Consider the following 22018-nt stretch of genomic DNA (forward strand, 5'->3'; position numbering starts at 1 on the left):
CCAGGTTTTCTTTGCACTTAACATTAAATGACTGGTAGATGATTATTCATGTATCACAAACTGATAATGATAAGTCTGTAGAGTTTTCAAGTTACACGAGACTAATTTACAGGACAACATATTGTGAGTCGTTCAATTGAAAAATACAATTTTCTATGGGAAAATATTACTTTTTACTCATGAGGTCGTGAAGTATTTGATATTGATTTGATTAGTCACTCTTTGTTTAATTATGTATGAGCAAATTGATTCAGTGCTGACAGTGACCAAGGACATGAATGCATTATTTCACTACATCATATTTACAGAGAATTTGATGAAATCCAAATGTATATCACATTGGAATGAAATGCTTCATGCAGTAATAAAATATGTTGGTGACTAAGAAAAAGGCCAGAAAAAACTATTCTTGGGTGGAGTGTTCCCTACGTGAGTTTCACTCCTGTAGTTAGCATTAGCTGACAACACTGATAATGTTACACCAACAGGATATTTCGGGGTTTTTTGGGAAATAATGTTTTTACTTGCATTACTTCACTTTTCTTCAGTGATATACACTCTGCAGACATTGTGATATGCATGCTGGTTGTGTTACAGCTGCAAAAGAAGTGGTGCCAGGCACAACAAACCCTGCATTTCACATGTATTGTAGCTTATTTTGGCATCAATCTACTCTGCATATTGAATATTTGTTAATCTGTTGATCTTTTTATAGATATTTAAATTTTGCCCATTACGGATAAATGGGAAAAGAAATAGATTTTAAAAATTAACAAAAAATTTCAAAAATAAGCTATCACTTAGATATTTTGCAGAGTGATGTCTACAATTAATCTCTATATCTCTGCAATGTTTTAAGTAAATTGAGTTAAAATTGACACTTTTATAGCAATTTGAAATTTTGCCCATTATAAGTAAAGGGGGGAAAATAAAGATTTTAAAAATTCATTAAAACAAATTTAACTTTGACCTTGTTGAGCCGCATTATGTAATAAATTCCCATTATGTAATAAAAGTTCAAAATGTAATAAGAATGTCACGTCATCTTGTAATAAAGCCACATTATATAATAAACTGACGCATTTTGTAATAAACTACGCCAACACATTATAGAGTAAATTTTTTCACATTATGTAGTAAGTTATTACAATTTGAGAAATGTATGACAAAATGCACTTGACACATTTTTATTTTTAAAAAAATGTAATAACATGGTTCATTATGTAATAACAATCCGAATTAATATAATTTCAGAGCAATTTAGAAGAAATTAGTCACAGGAGCTACAAGTAGTGTAATCAGAACTTTAACCACACAGTTTAAAGATTAATTTAGCACATTGTTATTATATTGCATGGGGCAGTTGTGTCTAATACAGTATCTTATGATCTTGGAAAAATGTTCCTTGACAACCTCAGATTGAACAGCAAACATTTATTGTGTGTTTTATTGATTTATGTCACAGAGATAAGCTCTAGTCCATTTTCCTGAAAATAAAAATGTGTCAAGTGCATTTTGTAATAAATTTCTCAAATTGTAATAACTTACTACATAATGCAAAAAAATTTACTACATAATGCATTGAGGTAGTTTATTACAAAGTCCGTCAGTTTATTACATAATGCAGCTTTATTACAAGATGACGTGACATTCTTATTACATTTTGAACTTTTATTACATAATGGGAATTTATTACATAATGTGGCTCAACAGACCTACTTTTCCCAAAATATAATCACATCTATTCTGGGTCATTGGCAATCAATAAACCCAATTTGGTATGAATCCAACCAATAGTCTTCTATTAAAGTGTTAACAATCAATCAAACAGAGTGTGGTCAGTATGGTACATGTACATGCATGTTTCATCCATAGAGGGCAGCAAAACACTATTTTACAACCTGATGTTAGCGTTTGTCTGAATTACCTTTTACTTCACAGCCAACCAGGAAACTGTACAGAACTTCAAGGCAGGATCAAATTATGTTAAACATAAACCATCTGTATTCTGTGAAAGCATGTCAGCTGCCATTTGCTTTGGTTATTTAATGATTCGACTCTTCTGTCTCTTACAGTTGTTTAGGATCAGTCTCATTCCTTTAAAGTGCCATTCCTGCAGTTTACCACAAGCAAAGTATTTAAAAATCTGCCACTGTGACAGATGTGCAGTCATAAAGTTAATATAAATGTGGCCTTTTGGCATAACATTTTTCTGCTGCGTGTCACTTTTCCATACATTTCAAACCTGTCAATTCCATTCATTCATACTTTAGTCCTTCTGGGAACCAAACAGTTACATACATGACAAATGCATGAAGTCATGTTATATGCAGCCTTAGTTTTTCAGCATTTTCTTGTATTGTTTCCAGTGCCAAGGACCATTTCCTTGAGCTGGACACCTGAAAAGTTCATCCAGTATTCATGGAAGGAAAAACTTTGAGAACATGCATTTTGAGTAATAAAACAGTATGTAATAGTATAGTAATAGTAAGTATGCAATCAATGAAAATATCTTTTAAGACTGGTGATTTAATTTTTTGCTATGCTTCAGTGAATGTTTCCTGATAAAATGTGAAAGAAAAAAGCAGTTATAATGTCCTTTATTTATTCTATGAGGATCTAGTTACCAGTGAAGTCAGTATTACAGAACCTGCAGAAGTAAAAGCACAAGAGAAAGGATATGAAAAGAAAGATCTGTTAGCTGAATCTGTTTCTTGATCAAATAAAAGACAACCAAATGAGCAACAAAACTGCAGATTACTTTTATAATTTTATGATACTGAAATTATGATGAAAAATAATAAACATATGACAAAAATAAGATTTCAAGTTATTTTTATTTGAATCCAGACATGAAATGCAGCAAGAAATACAAGAACAAAAAGTTCCATGAGCAAAAAAACTGAATAAATCTAACACTGTACTTCTGCACTGTGACTACAGACCAAAGGGGGCACATTAACAAGATTTTCTATGGCACATACTGCTTTTTAAGGGGTGACATCACTACAGGTGCAAGAGGCACCACCCTGCTCATGAAGTTAAAGAAGTTACAGCAACAGCTGATATAGGAAAGTATTTTTGGGTTCATTGGAATGTAGACAACAACACAAGGCCATTATACTGCAAATACTAAACAATTCAAGCAGCGCACATCACTGGGAGGTACTGCAAGTCACCCTGAGGTAACCGGAAAAACAACGTATTCTGTAAAACACAGAACGGCTCACATAAGGAACAGAGCCATGAGTTAAGTTTTATTCCAAAATAATGTTTATATCCACTTTGGAAAATACTACTAGTTAAAATACTGTACATCATTCATTACTTCATAGCAAAGGCCTATAATTCTATAATGGCTGCCAGCCTTTTTTTTTTTTTTTTAAATAATGGATATGTCATTTTGGAGCAAAACTTCTTAAATGTAAGACTGAGAAACTATGTCAGGATCACCAAACAGATTCATGTTGAATTAAGAGCTAAATATGGTTCTATTTGAAGTGTGTTGTCTGATTTTTATTTATACCATTGTTATCACTCAAAGACAGCAAAAAGAAAGAAGTCACCAAAACCTTGCAGACCTCATTCCTCAGTAATGAAGTTCAGAATCTCCATTAATACAATCCTGAGCACAGCCCATAAAGTCTTTGACATGACCTCTGCAGGTAAGTATTAACCCTCTCAGTCTCAGATTTGCATGTTCTAAACAGGCCACAATCTCATGTCAAAATCACATAACTACACAGTTCAGACACCTAAGCAAAACCACTTTAGATTGTCTTTCACAGTAATGACTACGACTATGTTTTGAGTACGTCTTCGTTCACGTCAAAAATAACAGTATTTACATTGTTGCTTATGTTTCATATACTTTAAAGATATTTCCTTTTGTGTAGTAAAATACTTCAGTCTAGTGCTCAGGCTTACAGTTAAGTGCTTTTATTAGGTTAGGTCTAGAGTAAGAGTTGTGAGGTTCATGCCAAGCCAGTCTTTTGCGATGCAGCCCTGCAAAGCTGTGCAGCATTTAACTATATAGGAGAAAAAATTGCTTAAATTGATTGAACGCAACAGATCATGAATACATTTAATATTCTATGCCAATTTCAGTAAAAAATGCAGTCTCAGGCTTTAAAAGACATACTGTAATTATTGATCGCAAAGCTTTGTCCAACAGCAAAAGAACAAGATGAATTGCATTAAGATTGCTGTTAAATGCTTGACCCTTAAACTGATCATTTCAGCTACAGCAAAAAAGTGAACTGTTCACATGTGAGCATGCTGTCTGCACGTCAGTGGTGTCTGTGGCTATTGTTTACTGCCTGCCTCTTTATGTAATCAGCTTCACATTAACATACAAGGCAGATGGGACAACAGCAGCAGCATGTTAAGAGCTTAGAAGAAGTCTTCAATTGCTGAGTCACTAAGAAACCAAGAAGAAATTCTAAGGAGTTAAAAAACAAAACACAAAAGCACAAAAACAAGGTCACGTATGGCACATTTACAAATGTATGCAAATTGAAATGTCAAATATGTAAGACAGTAAACAAGCTCTATTAAAGCAATAAAAACCACTATTATTGATACAAAGACGTTGTTTCACAGAAATGATAGGGATGTGACCTGGAGCCACTTTCATCTTTACATATTCAACCTCAGTGGCTCTGTGAACTTCTTCCACTTATGGAACAGATGGTCTGAACCTGTGTTATTTATTCCATCATTTATGGTGAAGAGAAGTTCACTGCCATCACAAACCTTAACCAATCACAAGCAGGGACCTGCTGTGGAGCCGCCTCTAGGGCTGGATAAAATGTATGTATGTATGGTCCCAGTGTATTTAAAGTTATGCCAGTGTAATGCAGGTGTAGAACATGAAAGGGATGGACACACTATTGTGTGAAAGGGCTTTGTGTGTTGTGGATCTGTGTTATATCTCACAGTTTTACTCCCAGAGTAAAAAATTCACCATATCTGTTTCACAAACACAGCTGTTAAACCCTCTTAACAAGGTAAAAGGCAGCTAGGTGATATTCATTTAAGTTCATCACCCAGAAATGCTTTTTAATATTTTCCCTCCTCTAAAAATAATTAATAATAATCAGGCAGTTCAGTTATTTTTCAAACATTTGTTGATGCTTTTAGCATAAGTTGTAGGAAGAGTACTTGTGAAATGGGTGTGTTTGCATGGTCGCTGGTCCACATGTCCAAGGTTTGGTTCATAGGTCAATAATTTCACTGCTCACACTTGCAGAGTCGTCATGTCGGCTCACTTCCAGGTAGCTCCGTGACCCTGCAGGCTTTCCGGCCCTGCCCCGCACGCGCTCTGAGTCTGGGGTGATAAATGGCCGAGTGTCATCTACTCCATCTTCCTCCAGGCGTCCTGTGGATGTTCTGGATGGACGAAGGGACACAGGGCAGGACACTGATGAGGGGACACTTGCAGCCCCGTTACCGGCCCACCTGTGACCCTGGTGGGAGGGGGTAGGAGGAGCAGTCACCTGCCTACTGGGAACACTACTGAGAACGCTGCCCCCCAGTGGCATGGAAGACTCTGTTGGGGCCTCGCTGCTCTCTGAGAGCAGTTGAGGATCACTGTTCCTTCGGAGCCAGGGCCCCTGGCTGACCCCCGATCCTGGGGAGGGGGAAAGTGAGATTTGGTTCATAGGATGAAACAAGCTTCCCCCTTCAAGCAAGTGTTCCCTGTGCAAGGCTTCGTCAATGCTGCGTGTCAGGTCAATGGGAGAGGGGGGCCGCAGATCAAACTCATACAGAGACACAGATGTGTCCCTGTCCTGATCCAGACTCCCACTCACTGAGCGATGTGGAGGCCGACCAAATGTCTGTAACCTCAGCAGGGAACCTGTGGAACCATCAGATAGACCTACACCTCGTTCTGCAGAGTGACCCCTGTGGTTGCGTCCCCGGTTGTTGTCTTTCACACACCGTGACTGAGCGACAGGCTGGTCATGGTTCTGGTTCCTGATGAGGCTTTTGCTGATGTCAGCCCCAGAACGGTCCTGTCCAGCCCAGTTGTTGGGTAACTCCCCTGGTCCTCCACCTCCCCCCATGCCGTTGCTATCAGACTTTCTACAGGGCTTCCCTCTAAGACTTTGAACTATCTTGGACCAGCAGGTATGTCTCTGTGTGGAGCTTCCCGACTGCCCAGGGGAGGGCAGGTCTCCTGCTGCTCTGCCATCACCTGCCCCACTGTCATCCCGTCCTCGGCAGCCTTCAGGCCTCCAGAACACCCAAGAAGCCAGGAGAAGGAGAGAGAATCCCCAGGCTAGCTCCAGAAGACGGGCCCAGAAGTGCACCAACCACCATCCCCAGTTGAAGCGTGTCCAGTCCCCCAGTAGTCCATAGAGCCACAGTGTTGCATGGACATGCAGCCCACAGCACAGAGCCCCTAGAACTGCACACACTGCTAACACTCTCCCCAGTATCACTGCTATCCTTCTGCTCCCGGTCCAAACCTTTCTTCTGGCCTCCTCGGGTAGACCAGGGTGAGGAACAGAAGGGCACCGTATACGTGGAAATACATAGCAGAGGAAGCACAGACAGAGAGCCAGACCCCAGCACAAAGACAGCACCTGCAGAGTGACAGGCACCACAGGCGACAGAGCCGGGGAAAGCAGATCAGCTGCCAGCAGGAGGGTACACTGCAACACAGCCAAGACGGCCACCAAAGGAGGGCGCTCCAAAGTTGAGGGGAACAGACTTACTCCTGCCACCCTCATAGCCAGTAATGCCAGGGCAGCTTGAGTCCAGACCAGCAGGTGTAAAGGCAAGTTGTAGAGGGCTGTGACAGCAGGGCGAGGGAGAAATTTACGTGTGCCATAAGGGTCAATCAAAAATAAGGCTGCTCTAATTCCTCCGGCCACAAACAGGAGAGCATTGGCAAGTGCCAGAGCACCCCTATGAGGACAGTTCATACCAGGGGACAGGGTGAGGCCAAGAGCAGCACCTGCAAACAGGAGGAGGAAGAGGCTAGCTGAGCCATATACATGCAGTTCCCAGGCAAAAGCCAGTGTGCGGCTCAAGTCACCCCAGTAGAGAAGGGTGGCATTAGGGGAGGGATGGACACTGGGAGAGGGGACTGGATTATAAGTAGAGTGTGGAGCTTGGTGAGGATGTCCCAGGAGAATGGAGCGGTTCCTTTGACTAATAGCAGTCTGATACGTGGGTGCAAATCTTGATCGAGTGACAGCAATAACACCAGTCGTAAGGAAAGTAGAGGTTCCTAGAAAGATAGAGAAAGTGTCAAAATGCATATAGAGTAAATAAAAAAACAGCAATAATAATAATAAAAAAAAAACACTAAATACTACCGAGAACCACTAGATGGGAGCAACTCACTATCAAGTTTTGAGCTACAATTATTATGTCTTCTTTGCTGACAGCATTGTAATCAGTACGACACAGACACATTGTGTTGAAGTGCCGTAGCATCACTGCTTTCTGCCCTGTTAAAATACAATACATTAAATTAAAATACACTTTATGCCCTGTGTTGGCAAGTATTTTTCTACACCACCTACCAAAAATAAAACATAGAATCACCCTTTAAAATACTGTTATGAATTCACTGAATACCATACCACCTGAACATACTTAAACCTTACATTCATAAACACATCAAATGTGCAGAATAGGACATCTCAGTAACTTTTCCCTTCTCCATAGGGTCAATGTGTGACTTAATTAGATCGCATTATGCAATTAATGAGAAAATTTACCTTACATAACTGTTTTCTTATGAAACAAAAGTACTATCTGTCTCATTTTATATTTCACTTTGTTAAATTTGCCAAATTTGCACTGCCACTGATTCTCTTACCCCTTACCCTTCTCTTAAAAATGTCAAGCCTGGCACTAACCCTAAAACCATGTATACAGCTTCTGAGAGTCAATCTGAAGATGAGCAAAATCAATCAATTTGTAGGTCAGGTCCTCACTTCAATGGGTAGAAGTGGTTCTCACAGAGATTGCCATACAGGATCACACACACACACACACACACACACACACACACACACACACACACACACACACACACACACACAATATGTTTGCTAAAGGCACTCCACCTTATTCTCATGTAATACCCTGGAAACACCCTTCAGCACTATAATCATAAGGCTATTCATCACTGAGTGCTTTGTGACCTGCTCAACTGTAAAGATAACACACAGCTCCAAAACATACCACGCTAGACTTAGCTTCAACACACTACTTAAATGAACTGATTCTACTATTAAATACAATTAAGAACAAAGTTTGTAATAATAAATAGTACTGTGTTTTGTGGACTGTAAGGCTATCTAAAGTAAATGCACGATTTGTGATTTGAAGCCATACAAATAAAAATGATTTGATCTACAGATATTTAAAGAGAACAACAAATACATAAAATATAAAGACCTTGTGACTGCAGCTGGATAGTGTTCAGAATTATTTCTGAGCAAACACACATTTAACATTGATGGATGGTGGAACAACATGATCACTGGCACAACATCCACTTGGAGAGCCTTAAGTCCGTCCTCATTCTGTAGAAGACACCCATAAAGCTGACACACTAATGACTCACTTCGACATGTGCTTTGCTTCCTGGCTCCCTCCCTCCCCTTTACCCTCAGTCCCGCAATCCTATCACACACGTTTCACTTTCAGACTCACACAGGCCGGCACTGCCTGTAGATCACAGACACACTTCTTTATTTATATATAGGTATGTTTAACTTCCTTCCCTGAATTTTTTTTTCTTACAGAAGCAAGTTCCAGACTTATTCCAGATGTGGTGATCACATTTCACAGCTGGATACACTTAAACTTTCCCCTATCCTTGAGGTTTTTTCTTTAACACACACACACACACACACACACACACAGCTAAGACTGCTTCATGTCCACAAAAGGCAATGAACTAAATGTAAATATCCTGTTCCATCTCATAGGGCATAGAATCATATGTACATGGTCCATATATGAATGTGGAAGGATACTTTCAATGACCTGTAGTGTCTACTTGAAGATATTAGTTGAAGACTTTAAATGTGCTCATGGGATAGAGGAGCCGGAGTGTTTTAAAATCATCATGATGTTGTTCTTATGGTATCTTAGAGACTTGCTCATGTACTCCATGTGTCATGCTTTTCCTTTTCCATCCACTTTTCCTTTACTCCCCTTTCTCTTTGCATCTGGTTTTCATTACCTTCTCCACTCCCTGCATTTCTGTGCCTTTACCTTTCTATTACTGCAAATTTCACCCCCAAAACTCTACTCTCTCATCTGTATTCCCAACAGACTCTTTTACAGACCCTACTTGTCTCCTTGTCTGTCTCTTTTCTCGGTTGGGATCCCAGCTCTCCCTCTTCAACTCTCACCTCCCATTCAAGCTTTGCTGTGTCTTCCCCACATAAATACCACCCCACTTTCCATGGAAAAGTATCTTTGCTTTTTCCCTCCCCTTTGAAGTCTTTTCCAGGTTCTTCCAGTAAAAAAGTTGCAGCTGCACAAATAATTTCAAGCGATCAAAGAGAGCTCTAGAACTACCTAATCCACTTGTCATTGTGAATCTAAGTATAAAGCTATCGTTTTTTACCTGTCCTTGTTAGTTGCACAGTCGTGGTAGATGCACCTTGACCTTGTTCTGCTATTTTGTTGAGGTTATTTGTTGTTTTGGCCAGTGTTTTAACAGGCTCCTGCGTAGTAGGCACAGCAGTTGGGACTGTGGTGGTCACTTCTTGTGTTGTGATGTTTAACTTAGAGCTGCTTTGGTTGTTGACTTGCAGTCCTGTGGTCTCCCGCCGTTTATCACTGCTGCTGGTGGTGGTGGTGGTGGTGGTGGTTGTGAGCTGGGGTAATGTTCCTGCTTGCTTCGGAGCGGAGGGAGTATTCGCAGTCAATTCACCTACAAATGAATAAAAAACACACAGATGTGACTGTGATTGACGATTTTGTACTTGATATATGATAGCACCTTACACCACAGAACATTTAAGACAATCATGACAGTTATCAGACATGATCTGATGTTCTCATTTTTACATTCGTTGGTATTTGTATTTTTGTTCATCTGATATCTGTTAAAATAAACAGAATTAAAATGTGCTATCTAAGCCATGTTTCTCTGTCGTTATTATGTAGCAACTTATTTACAATTGCATCAGTTAGGTGTGAAAACTGGCAATATGTACAAATAGTACTGAACTGTGCTTTAATTATCAGCAACAGTTTCGTGGGTTGCATCTGTACTGGTGTAAGCCCTGGTCTATTCCAAATTTATTTTAACATATCTGGTTTCTCACCTGTTAATGCAATAGTCCGAGGTGTTGCTTGCGTTACCACAGCTAATGGTGTGGTGCTTGTTTCTGTCTGTGTCATGGTAGAAATCCTAGCAGCTGTTGTGAGGACAAACACAGGAGGCTTCACAGTCTGACTATCTGGTTGTAACGTCTTTACATTTGTAATTTTAGGTGAAAGGCCATCAGATGTTGCGGTTTGCGCCCGTGGATGATACTGTGCCAGTTCATTTCCTAGTGTTGGCAGAGGAACAGGCGATTCCTCCGTTTCTGTTCGAATGCCACCTGATCCCAATCCCTGCAAATCAACATCCTCGGTTCCTTTAATTGATTCTTCCTCTGGATTTCTGTGTGTCGTTGGCTTATCAACAGAATTCTCAGCGACAGCAGAGGAGGGCAGAGTGGGCAGAAGTGGGCTGAAGCCTTTTGTGGTGGCATCTCCTTTAACATAAGCCCTGCTGAATGCTAGGCTAGCTGTGTCAGTCCTAGGCCTAGAGGCAGTCGGCTGAGTTAGGATCGGCCCGCTGCTGAGGTTCTGAGTGGACAGGGCAGATATAAAAGAGGAAGTCGGTTGCACAGTAGGACGGGTAATTCTGTGCCCTGGTTGAAGTGTATTCGCATTAACCAGCCTATCCCTGCCTGTAGCTCTGACAGGCACATCGGTACGCCCTCTAGAAGGTAACGAAGGCCAGAATCGAACAGTCTGCTTGGTCGGATGAGGTGCAGAATTACGAGGTTCGTCCAGAGAAGAGAAAAAGGAGGAAACACCAATGACAGTTTGGGCATCTGAAGGACTAAGGAGGTAGAGGAGGAGGCCGAGGACGAGAGGAGAAGTGGGAGCCATGGTCGGCCTCTGAAGGGTGAGCAGGTGACTGGTCCCTCTGACTGTATGTTGGTCACACCATCCTTTCACTATGAACATGAAGAAAGAATTAGAAACAGAGATAAGCCCAGGTGATTAACACAAAAACACTGTTCAGACTATATATCTCACAGTAGAAAACAAAGATAAAACCGTTATACTACATTCAAACCTTGTCTGCTTACCGGTAATGGCCGACATAAGGTTAAATGTTTAGAAATAAATGATGTAATAATGGAAAAATTAAGAATGAGTAATGTGTATCTCACTTGAGGAGAGCTGTTATGCAGTTTCAGAAGGCAGGTCAATGAAACTCTCACTGGATTTTAACAGCATGACACCCACAGCAACACAGGGTGTGGTGAGGTGTATGGTTTCATGACACATATGCTGGTGCCCACAGTAACATACGAAGACAAGACTTCAGCTTGTAAATTATTTAACAAGTTACCCATAGTGATCACGGCAAAAAAATACAAAAGCAGTCACAGATGGTTTCAGTCAGACAGATGAAAACATGAACTTTTTTTTAATCTCACTATCTTACTGCCATGAAATGTTCTTTGGATGGTTATCAGTTTCTTTCTCCTCCAAAGTTTCTCCTTCCAAGCAGCAGGCTTTTTATTCTCTTGTTTGCTACTTCTGTGTAACCCACGGATGCCAGGAGCTGACAGCTGTAACACTGAGTGTGGTGAAGCTTCGAGAGCCCAGTGACACAGAGAGCCCCCCAGGCCCTCGAGGATTACACAATCCTACGAGTCATAGAGATAAACAGCTGCTAGTAGCATCCCCTCAAACTGGCACATCATTCAACTCAAAAACGTCCCTTTTCTCTGACGATTCTATCCTCTGCCTTACATAAAACTCATGTTATCACACCAACCTCTACCAATGAGTCACACAGAGAATCCCCCTGGGGAGTAGAGGTAGGGTCAAACCGAAACTTCAACCTGAAACACTAGGAGGAAAAGTACAGCATAAAGCAATCACTGCCTATGGGAGAATTCATTCTATTGCTTATGACTCACCGAGGACCTATTCACACAGAGCCACGATGTCGAGGTCTTTGCACAATATCTGCAGCTGTACAGCCTGCGTTGGCATGTGCAGCTTGTGCTCATGACCACACGTATGATGGTTGTGTGAGGGTATGGAAAAACTTAGGTGTGGGTCAGTGTGTGCACGTTAGGGGTCAGTCACCAAGAAGGAAGTCACAGAACATATGTAGGTATGTGAGATGTTTAGTCTTCAGTAAATAATAATCTCAGGTTGCTTGTGAGATGTGTTACTGCTGTTGTTAAACTTTATCCACTGAAGCCACTGCGGGAAAGTCTATGAGACTATGAGTATGGTAATAATAAGTGGCTGTTTGTCAATCTCCACCCACTCACAGTAGCCTCAGTGTTTATTTTCTTCTGTCTCCACCGCCTCTTCTTGCTCTCCGTCTAGCCAGCTGTTGGCCAATACAACCACTGATTAATCCCTTTCCCCCCCCCCTTCTATCTTTTCCTGTCTTCCATTAAACTGGAGTTATTTCACCAGAGCCATGCTGTATATGTCTGAAAGAAGGCTGCAAAGATAGTGAGATAAGGTAGAAAGAGAGGAGGTGGATGTGCAGTAGGTATGCAGGGATAAGACCAGGAGTATGCTCGTGGAATGGCTGGACAGAAGGGAGGAAGACAGAGGAGATAGAGGGGTGGAGAAGGTGAGGGAGGCATGGTGATGTAATGAAGCTGACAGTGGAGGGTACGGCGGAGGGAGGGGTCAGGAACTGAGGGGATTGGCGACAAAATTAAGACTGAGAGAAATGATAAAAACTGACAGAAATAGAGAGGCAGAACATTTTTAGAGAATGAAGAAGAGTCACGAGGAAAGTTCGTTTCAGGATAAACACATTTGTTATGGTCAAACAGATATATATCGCAGCCTTTTGAGGAAGGCATGCAGAGAAAATTAGGCTGCTTCACCTTTAAACTGAGGTTAACTGGCAGGTGCACAGTTGCTGGCAGCCAAAGATAAACAACAAGACCACTGACAAATTTCTTTTAGTAAACATACTCTAATCATGATCCAAAGTAATCCAGTATGCATCAGCCTATGTGTATGTGCATGAATTTAGGTAGGAAAGATTAATGAGTCTCAAAAGGCTTTTGGCTAGTGAGAAGAGAGACATGCTGCCGCTGTATTAGAAACACTGTCAACATTAATCTCATCTCCACATGTCTTTGTCCCATGAGCACACATATCTGTGTTTCCACCATTTGTGGGGACATTACTTAGACCTTAACCTTAACCCTAGTCTTAACCCAAGTACTGATTTATGTTACAGGGTACAATACTTTCATTGACACAAAACTGTCACACCCCACAAATTCAAAAAAACAAGACCACCCACACACACTCAAATTCTGACATCAAGTTTCCACTGCACTAATGCAAACAGAGTACATTTCAGCACACTGGCAGCTCCTCTAAGCAGTCTGAATTACAAATCAGAAACAGAGAACCACAAAACACTACAAAGTCCTGATCAGTGTGATCTGTTAGCTCAGTGTTGGTTTGAATTAATTTTGGGAAAATCTGGATACTCAGCCCTGCTCAGTGCATCCTTCTGCCCCATAAGTAATGCTGAATATTTAAATTATTTTGACAGATTTCAACATGAGTCATGGATTCAGAGGTTTGGCCGTGCCTGCTCTCTGACAGTGACGTCTGTTATTTAGTACTTGTTCATGGGATGGATGAGTGATCAGTGGTTGAAGATGACACCTGGACCAAGACTATACATCTGGCTTGTTACTCATTTTAGCTTTCTGTCTCTGTTCCAAGATAGATATCATCCCTGAAGTTACGATCTTGGATTCCCTTCGTTCTCCTTCTGAAAATTGTGCCTACCTACAACATTCACACATATCACTAGACTTCAAGTATACCCTACACCACAATAAGCATGGTATAGTGCTCATTTTTTATGGTGAAAAACTGAGTTGTGATAAATGTGGGGCTCACCTTGCTTGTGCTATCATGCAAACAATTTTTAACTTAACTTGATTTTTCTGTAATTGTTCTGTTTTTTTCTGCTTGTTTCATCATGGATAAAATAAGATACTTTGTTAGATCTGTTTGGCACAAGATTTGTTTCTTTTTTGTCTGCTGTCTGTGGTAATGGAATGCTTTGCATTTTATTCACTGAAAAATATAAAAATAATCACTTGCTTTTTTGCTTAGATCTGTATCAATTCAGCATATATTAATTCAACATTTCTGTAGCACCACATTAATTCATATACTATAATTATATGTGGTAACATGTCCACTTTGTCAAACAAATTGCAGCTCTTGCTCTTTGGATATTGTAGTTTGTCATACTGTGATTTCAATAACATTTTGATGAATTGTTTGGCCCTACCCATCAGCCCTAGCATAATACAGGCCTGCACTGTCACAAATAAGACAGCACATCCGTCTGTGACTGTCCAGAGGGAGAAGGCAGATGGGTGCACAGTCGCACAGTGTATTTTTATCATGTCAGGCCCCTGGGGGCCAAGGGACACATCGTGCTATATTTAATTTGCGCTGGGCTGTGCATGTCGTATAGATGTCGTCACTGTCTCTTACACAATACATCCTTTATCCACAGCAGGAAATACTCATGGATAATATCCAGTAGCACAGCAGCAAGCAACACTCTGAAGATTACTATAAACTCCTTCACCACAACATAGAGCTTCTGGATACAGCCATGTGACTCAATACTAAAGCAGCTGGTACTAATACGTTAATCATGGCCATAAGTGATGTCATGTCTGCCCTCATGCATTAACACAACTCGATAATGTTCTTACTTTACAGAAACAACCGGACACAAGGGAGGTTTTAAAGAGAATCTCTCTCTTTCATTCTTGCATGTGTTCTCTCAGTTCTCTGCCAGACAGACTATGGCAGCGCAAAATTTCCATTAATTTAAGGGAACAATTTTCAGCCTTAGACAGAAGGCAGTTGTGTTTTTTTTTTTTTTTTAGTAGGCTGTCTCAATAAAAACACGTCTGACGTGTACTTGTTTCCATTAGTGCTTCTAAAGTCTAAAACTTTAGCATTTTTTGCTACTGACCAAAATGTGTCACACATACTATGGAAAACAAAAAACTAAGCATCAAAAATCCCTTGCCTAATTCTACTTTAGACACCCAGAATTTTTACATTTCAACCTGCTTCCAACCACTTGTATCCAGACTAAATCTGATGTATTTTTTGTACACGTCTTCTTTTTGTTAAATAACAGTGATCTGGAAGAAAGAATGCATACTCTTTCATTTAAAACTTTGCAAAAATAAATAAAACACTCTTTTTTAGTGAGTGTCAGTGTGTAACTTTAGTTGTTGCTCTAGTATTATAAAGTTCAAGTGACACTTAGTGGTGTGAAAGTGGACACATGCCTGTTCTGTGTGTCAAAACAGACATTACAAGGCCATGTCTTTGACTGAGTGCCCATAACCCGAGTTGACTCCGAGGTAGTTGTATCCGAGGTGGCCCTCTAATGAGACTCTCAGTCAAAGTCAATCATGACCAGAGAAAGAGAAAACACTAGTGGGATTGAGACGGGAAGAAAACCTCAAAACGTTTTAAAAACATGACAAGAAAATGACAGAAAGAATCAGATTACGAGGCAAGATGAGAGCAATTTTACGAAAAGAAGCAGGGTTTTCTGCAGTGACTGTAAGGATGTTTGGACACCGTAAGCAAAAACAGAGAGGAGTAAAGATGGAGAGAAAGAAATAATGAAGGAAAGACAGAGAGTAAGACCGGAATAAACCAGCACAGAACAGTGTGTCATGGTGCAGTTCTACCCTGCAACGGGTCCTCAGTCCTACAGAGCAGTTTAAGTATTAGGTACTCCAGTCCCATCAGCTCACCATGCAGATGTATAACTTGTTTGTGCTGTGCTACGCAGGGAGAGAAATAACACTGTGAAGCAGTGTATGTATGTGAGTCTGTTTGTACGTGAGACAGGGAGACATGGAGAGAGGGGGGAAATGGGAGAGTATGTGCGGTTATGTTGGTATGTGGGTGGTGGGGGAGGTCGCTGGTTTGACCGTTAAAAATTCCACACCTTGAAATAACATATGGATTGCAAAAAGCTACCACAATATCCTCTTGCTGATTTCCAGTATAACTACTACATGATTAAAATGATAATTCTGGCACTTAGCTGCTTAGTTCAAATGAAGCTGATGTTTCAAGACACAGACAAGCCCCTATTGCATTTTAGATTTTAGGATGTCTGCCAAGCGAGGTCAAGCTCAAAACCTTCTAAACTCAAAACTATGTTGAACTAAAGCTGCCATTTACCACTTTAGACAGACCAAATCCTGTTAAAGATGCTTCTCTCGTGGCACTCTATTGCCTGGGGGGGTGTCACAGCTTCAGCAGAGGAACCTCCCACACAGTGAGGTCGTGCTGTACGAGGAGAAGAGGCTCCAGAACCAATTGTGGATGCTTTTGATCCCTAGCTGAAGCGGATGTCCAGCTTAAAATCGCTGAGCCCAATAACATCTTTGAGTGATGTTCCGCCTTCATGCGAGCCACAGATCAAAGGCTGAAGGTCAGCCTAAGAGGGTGAGGCGCTTTAAGTGCACCGTGACTGCACCCCACACATACATTCAGCCCTCTGCACATAGGACAGCACTCAGATTGCCCACACTGCAGATACTGACACATGATATATAATCATTAAAACACAGTTTTCATGAAAGCCTAAACTAATCCAGCAAACAAGGATGACATGATACGCTCAAATGGTCAAAAGTGCACTTTTTGTACAAAAAAAAAGTACACAATTTGCAGAAACACACCCACATAGATAGCAAGTCTGGTGACTGACTGAGACAGCTGCTAACCAAGTCAAGCCACAAAACATTTTCAGGAAAATAGATTACAGACATCACAACTCATAAACTGTTTGCCTGCTACAGAGACTTAACCACAACTCCACTCCAACCCAAGTGCTTCACATTGTTACAGCTGGATGCAATAAAATGACTGTTGTGTTAAATGGTATGTTGTGTGGGCATTTATTGTGTATCTGAGAACACTTCTTAAAATATAATAGTCCATTTACCTAAAACAATCCACAGTCTTCATAATAGCTTTGACATATCGCCTATGGTGTGTAATACTCAGTGGGTGTGTTTCTCTGATGACTACTCATGGTTTGAGTTATTTTCTGAGAGGTCATGACTGTTCTGGCAAAGTGTTATGTCTGCTGTTAACTTCTGCGAGCTATTATTTAACAATCCTGTCAGTTTAAAAGCCCCCGGGCCGAAATACAGACTGTAAATGAATATCTTGCTTTACAGGATGAGCTATTAAAATAAACAACAGCCCATTTATAGGCAACTCAATGCAAAGGCTGACATTTATCCCCTGGTCTGCACATAAACCTCACCTCTCTCTAAGAAAACACCAGGGGAGCACGCAGTAAATCTGGATTTACCTGCTTTAGAAGTTGATATGGTTTGTTTCTCTTGTCAGTGGATTATAGTGTTTTTTTTTTGTTTTTTTTTTTTTTATTCCAGTTGTTCTGCATTACATCCATTGCCACTCTGTGCGCCCAGGCTGAGGCGCATTTCCCCTCTTTAACCCCTCAGCTGAGGATGCATTCAAAGCCTGATGAGAAACAGGTGAATTCTGATACTCTGTGGCAGCCCTTGTCTACACATTGAAGTCGAACCTCGTAAATAGGCTACAGGCCCACTGAAAACACGCAGAAATACACCGGACACCTGCGAGTGGAGAAATTACACTCCACTTGTTGCTGTTTTCACGTTATACACTTGTAATTCCCATGTACTGCCACGCTTCCAATTTCCTGAGATTTTTTTTTTTTTTTTGTGGCATTTATTTCCCATTACAACATACACAAAGACATAAGCAGGTAGTAAATATATATGGGTGAAATGTGGTTGTGTAATGTGTAAAGTGTGTATTATAAAGCCACAAACTTAACAAGCTCAGCAATATCTATTTTATCGTTATACTACCTGCAGTCCCTGAAGTATCCGTTACTAACATTAAAGCTAGCAAAAAGTTACACTGTTAACATCAGCTAGCTTAATGCTTTGCCTATACTTGGAATTAGCTTAGTTTTTTGATTAGCTAAGCTGCACTGAAATTTTAATTCAGGTAGTAAAAATACAGAAGCTACATTTTATTGAAAACTGCTTGACTTGGTCACGAAAAAACAGCGGTGTACCATCTTTACTGTAAAAATATCGAACAAATTTCTCCAACTGCCGCCTTGTCCTGGAGCTACTCCTCACGGTAGGCACACATTATTTCCTATATAACCAGAAATAACGCAAATTCCATAATATACCCTGTTTGGAATTTAATCTCAATAGGTAAAAAAAAAAGATGTAAGGTGTTAGAAAAGCCTTCCAAAATCAAGTCTGGCTGATTGACATAACCTGAGTCAAACGTTGCTACCCCTACCGCGGCACAGGTAAAGGCAGTCCGATCACTGCGCAAAGTATCTCCGCAAAGCAGCCTTTTCTTTAGTTTTATCACACTATAATATCAAACATACCTGCAGGTCTGTGTGGCTCCTCTCCGATGGCGTCCTCTGCGGCAGAATATCGGGACTAGGACGTATCATGTAGACAGTGAATAGAGGATAGTGACGGTGTATCATACAGCTACACGCCGCAAGATACGACAGCCGGTGTAGGGGTGAGATCGGTCCTGTGTCGACATACAGAGAGGTTGCGTACAGCCCTGTACCACTGCCAGCTCTCTAACCATGAGCCACTAAGATGTACGCCCCCTCCGACTGCTCCATCTCTATCCACATCGCTCCCTCCCCTCTGATTTTTTTCACCATCGGATAAACACGATTGCCTACCTACCAACCTACCGCCTGGCACGTCTGTTTGTTACACAACAGCCATGCAAGCAGCTTCAGAATGAGCCCCTTATCACTTCACCTCATCTACAAACCCAACCTGTTTAGACATTCAGAGCCCAGTAGGAATATGACGACACTGGCACGCATCACCAGAAAGCATGCGGTGGAAATACACTATCCAGATTCTGGGGTTTGCTGAGATTGTATTAGAAAAAAAAATAGGATAGGATAGGATAGGATAGGAGCTATACTCGTGACGTCTGCAAACCAAACTGTACTGTGAAAGGAGTGTCATGTGAAAGGCAGGTAAGGAAGCACCTGACAGTTTTGGCAGAGTGGTGCAGCAGCAAAGGAGGGAGGACAAATGGGCAGGGACGTACAGTATTTGCATGAAACTTAAGCCTCCTCTCCTTTCCTGCCCTCCAACCAGGGTTTGTAAAGGCAAGCGAGTCAGCCGGAGCCAACCTGATACTGTTTCTTCCTGCTGCACCTTGGCTCAGTGCCTCTCCTTCATCCCCCCTTCATCATCTGCCTGTTAGTCTGTGTTACACCAACATAGCATACCAGTTTGGACATGCTGTCTACACCTGAACACTATCCTGATTGAGATCAAAAACAGAAGAAGAGCATACTACAGGACTGTGCGTGGTTCACAGCAGGTGACAAACTTACTCTCGATCACTTCGTTTTGTCTGTCACGTTCATTAGATTGTCTGCATGGTGCAGTCCAGAAATAACTGCAGCTCAACGGATTGTCCTAATGCCATTACATTACTACTGAGCCAGCAGGAGAGACAGTAAGGGGTTTGGACAGGAGAGGTGGGAACACACCCTATTGTGTAATCATATTATGTTTATGCACATGGATTATGGCTAATATTCTATAGGTCTGGGGTCAAGTCCACATTTAGAATCATGCACTGTTTAGGCAGGAACAGAGAGTGACTGTGTAGGTACGTGGACCTTCCGCTCATGTCCTGAGTAAACAGTAGTATGAGGTGAGTGTTATCCAGTTATGTTTCCACTTTAATAAGATTACTGTAATCTGGTGTGTTCGTGGGAGGTCTGATTCATCTGACACCAACAACACGAAAAGGGTCTCGATAATACCCTTTTCTACATCAAACTGCCATAGAGAAGAGCAAGAGTGCCCCATTGGGATTAAGAGATGGGATATTTGAACCTGACACAATGTTTCTGTGAATAAAATTAGACCTTTAATGCCCTGAGATATCTTTGTCCTCTTGTCTTGGGTTTTAATAATATTTATAATTACACTCTTCCATGAATTTTTCTAAAACCACCAGACGGTCAGGAAGTCTACACCACCTGTAATGATACAGCACTTGTCAAGTATCGTTGCACAAAACCTTTTCCACACAGTCTCTACGGTCTTTGAGGATGCACACAATGTCTAATTCTGAATGGAAAAATTATTAATATTTTCTGTAAAAAGGAGAATATGACATGTTTACATGCCCCACTTATTCATGTGAACTTAAAGCGGGTCAGCCCAGTCTCTTACATTTACTATACACCCCTGACTGTCAGCTCTTAATTCATACAGAGAATTTTTAGCCGGCTTTAAATAAAACTAGCAGGGGGCAGTATTTAAAGATTACTAAATGAACAAATTCCTCAAAAGGAGGGAGTTAGCAGTCCTGACGTATTCCAACTCCACACATGGGGCTCATGCTCTCCCACGCCCATATATACTATGGATAGTGTTTCTATACCATCTTTGTCTAGGAATGTGGAAAATACATTCCACTTAGTCATTTGAATTGATTGTGGCGGGGGCTCTGAAATTTAACACTGGAGCAGACGGAACTGTTTCTTCCTCCTAATCTATAAGACATTGAACTATAATCACAGCCAGGCGCCCTATCAGATGGTGGCAAGTATTAATTTTCCTCATGAAATAAGCCTCTTTCATTAAGACCAGTCCAGGCCTTCATGTGCTAACGGCCATTTCCACATGTAAGACTCACTCAATGCTTTGACTCTGTGTTTCCCCCTCTCTCTGTGGCTTTCCCCCTCTCTCCATGGTTGTCTAGACACCAAAGAATAATCTTCCCAATACTGGCCCCAAAGTCAGACTTCCATGTGGGGACTGCCTTCCCTGTACCCCCAGGCCTCCCTACAGATGCCTCCACTGGCATTGGGTTTCACTACATCTGAGGTGAATTGATCTTATCTGTTTCTATTTTAACCATCTCTCGTATTGAATACTGCTGTGTAATAAATCTGTTATTATCGAAGGTTAATAACACCAATTATTTATGGATGTAAACAGAGGGAAGTGTTTAGATCACTTTTGTGCAGCAAGTAGAAATCTGTCTTGTGTCTTCATATGAGAAAACTAAACACTACTGAAAAATGCAAACTGAATGAATTAAAAGGCAACTGAATTTAACCTTAGTGAACAATGATTTTTGTCATTATTACAACCTCTATACCATTGATTATTTAAGTTATTGTCTAATTATCCATATAATTTACTGCATTAGGAAATACAGACATATCGGTTTTGTTATTTTAATCAGACTAAATTGTATTTATCACAAAATAATTGTGTAGGTAATCTCTATTTCAATTAAAACATGATATGTCTAATGTAGGTTTTAATCTGTAAAGCCCAATGAAAGAGTGTTTCACATCTCAAAAACACAGTCATCTCTCACACTGTCATCCCTGGATACATAAACATCTGCAAATGAACTGGGCCTCTTCAGGAGTGCCCCCTGGTGCACGATGGAAGTAAAGAAGCTCTGCTACTCAGAGTTGGTGCACTGTCCTTCCAACCGAACTGCCCCAAAGGCCACAACACAAGCAAAGACGTAGCTCTTGCATAATCACAGGCCACTGTTGTTGTAGTCTTTGTGTGCCAACTCGTGTTTGCACATGCCTTTTTCTTTAAAGCCCATGTTTCCACCCCGAGCACACATT

The 22018-nt window shown here is 41.0% G+C and overlaps 1 protein-coding gene across 2 annotated transcripts; it reads right to left on the reverse strand.

Moving 5' to 3' along the window:
- Window positions 1-2818: 2818 nt before the first annotated feature.
- Window positions 2819-19132, reverse strand: LOC115422622 (proline-rich transmembrane protein 3). 2 transcript variants are annotated; one of them, XM_030139044.1, is made up of 4 exons: window positions 18752-19132; window positions 10311-11216; window positions 9605-9913; window positions 2819-7240 (listed from the first exon to the last, which is right to left on the reverse strand). In XM_030139044.1, the coding sequence occupies exons 2-4, from the start codon at window positions 11146-11148 to the stop codon at window positions 5217-5219; spliced, it is 3171 nt and encodes a 1056-aa protein (XP_029994904.1). In that variant the 5' UTR covers window positions 11149-11216; window positions 18752-19132; the 3' UTR covers window positions 2819-5216. The 2 variants fall into 2 exon arrangements, with proteins under 2 accessions (XP_029994904.1, XP_029994905.1); XM_030139045.1 differs by having other exon boundaries at window positions 10311-11224.
- Between the last annotated feature and the right edge of the window lie 2886 nt (window positions 19133-22018).

This window comes from Sphaeramia orbicularis, chromosome 7 (genome assembly GCF_902148855.1).
Source record: "Sphaeramia orbicularis chromosome 7, fSphaOr1.1, whole genome shotgun sequence".
Classification (NCBI taxonomy): Eukaryota; Metazoa; Chordata; class Actinopteri; order Kurtiformes; family Apogonidae; genus Sphaeramia; species Sphaeramia orbicularis.

What these genes read in the sequence shown, in the direction of transcription:
- LOC115422622 (XM_030139044.1), bottom strand. Translation starts at nt 11,148, where the DNA reads ATGGCTCCCACTTCTCCTCTCGTCCTCGGCCTCCTCCTCTACCTCCTT. An exon ending in TCGGACTATTGCATTAACAG is followed by an intron (nt 9,914 to 10,310) that starts GTGAGAAACCAG and finishes ATTCATTTGTAG; the next exon opens with GTGAATTGACTGCGAATACT. An exon ending in TGTGCAACTAACAAGGACAG is followed by an intron (nt 7,241 to 9,604) that starts GTAAAAAACGAT and finishes CTATCTTTCTAG; the next exon opens with GAACCTCTACTTTCCTTACG.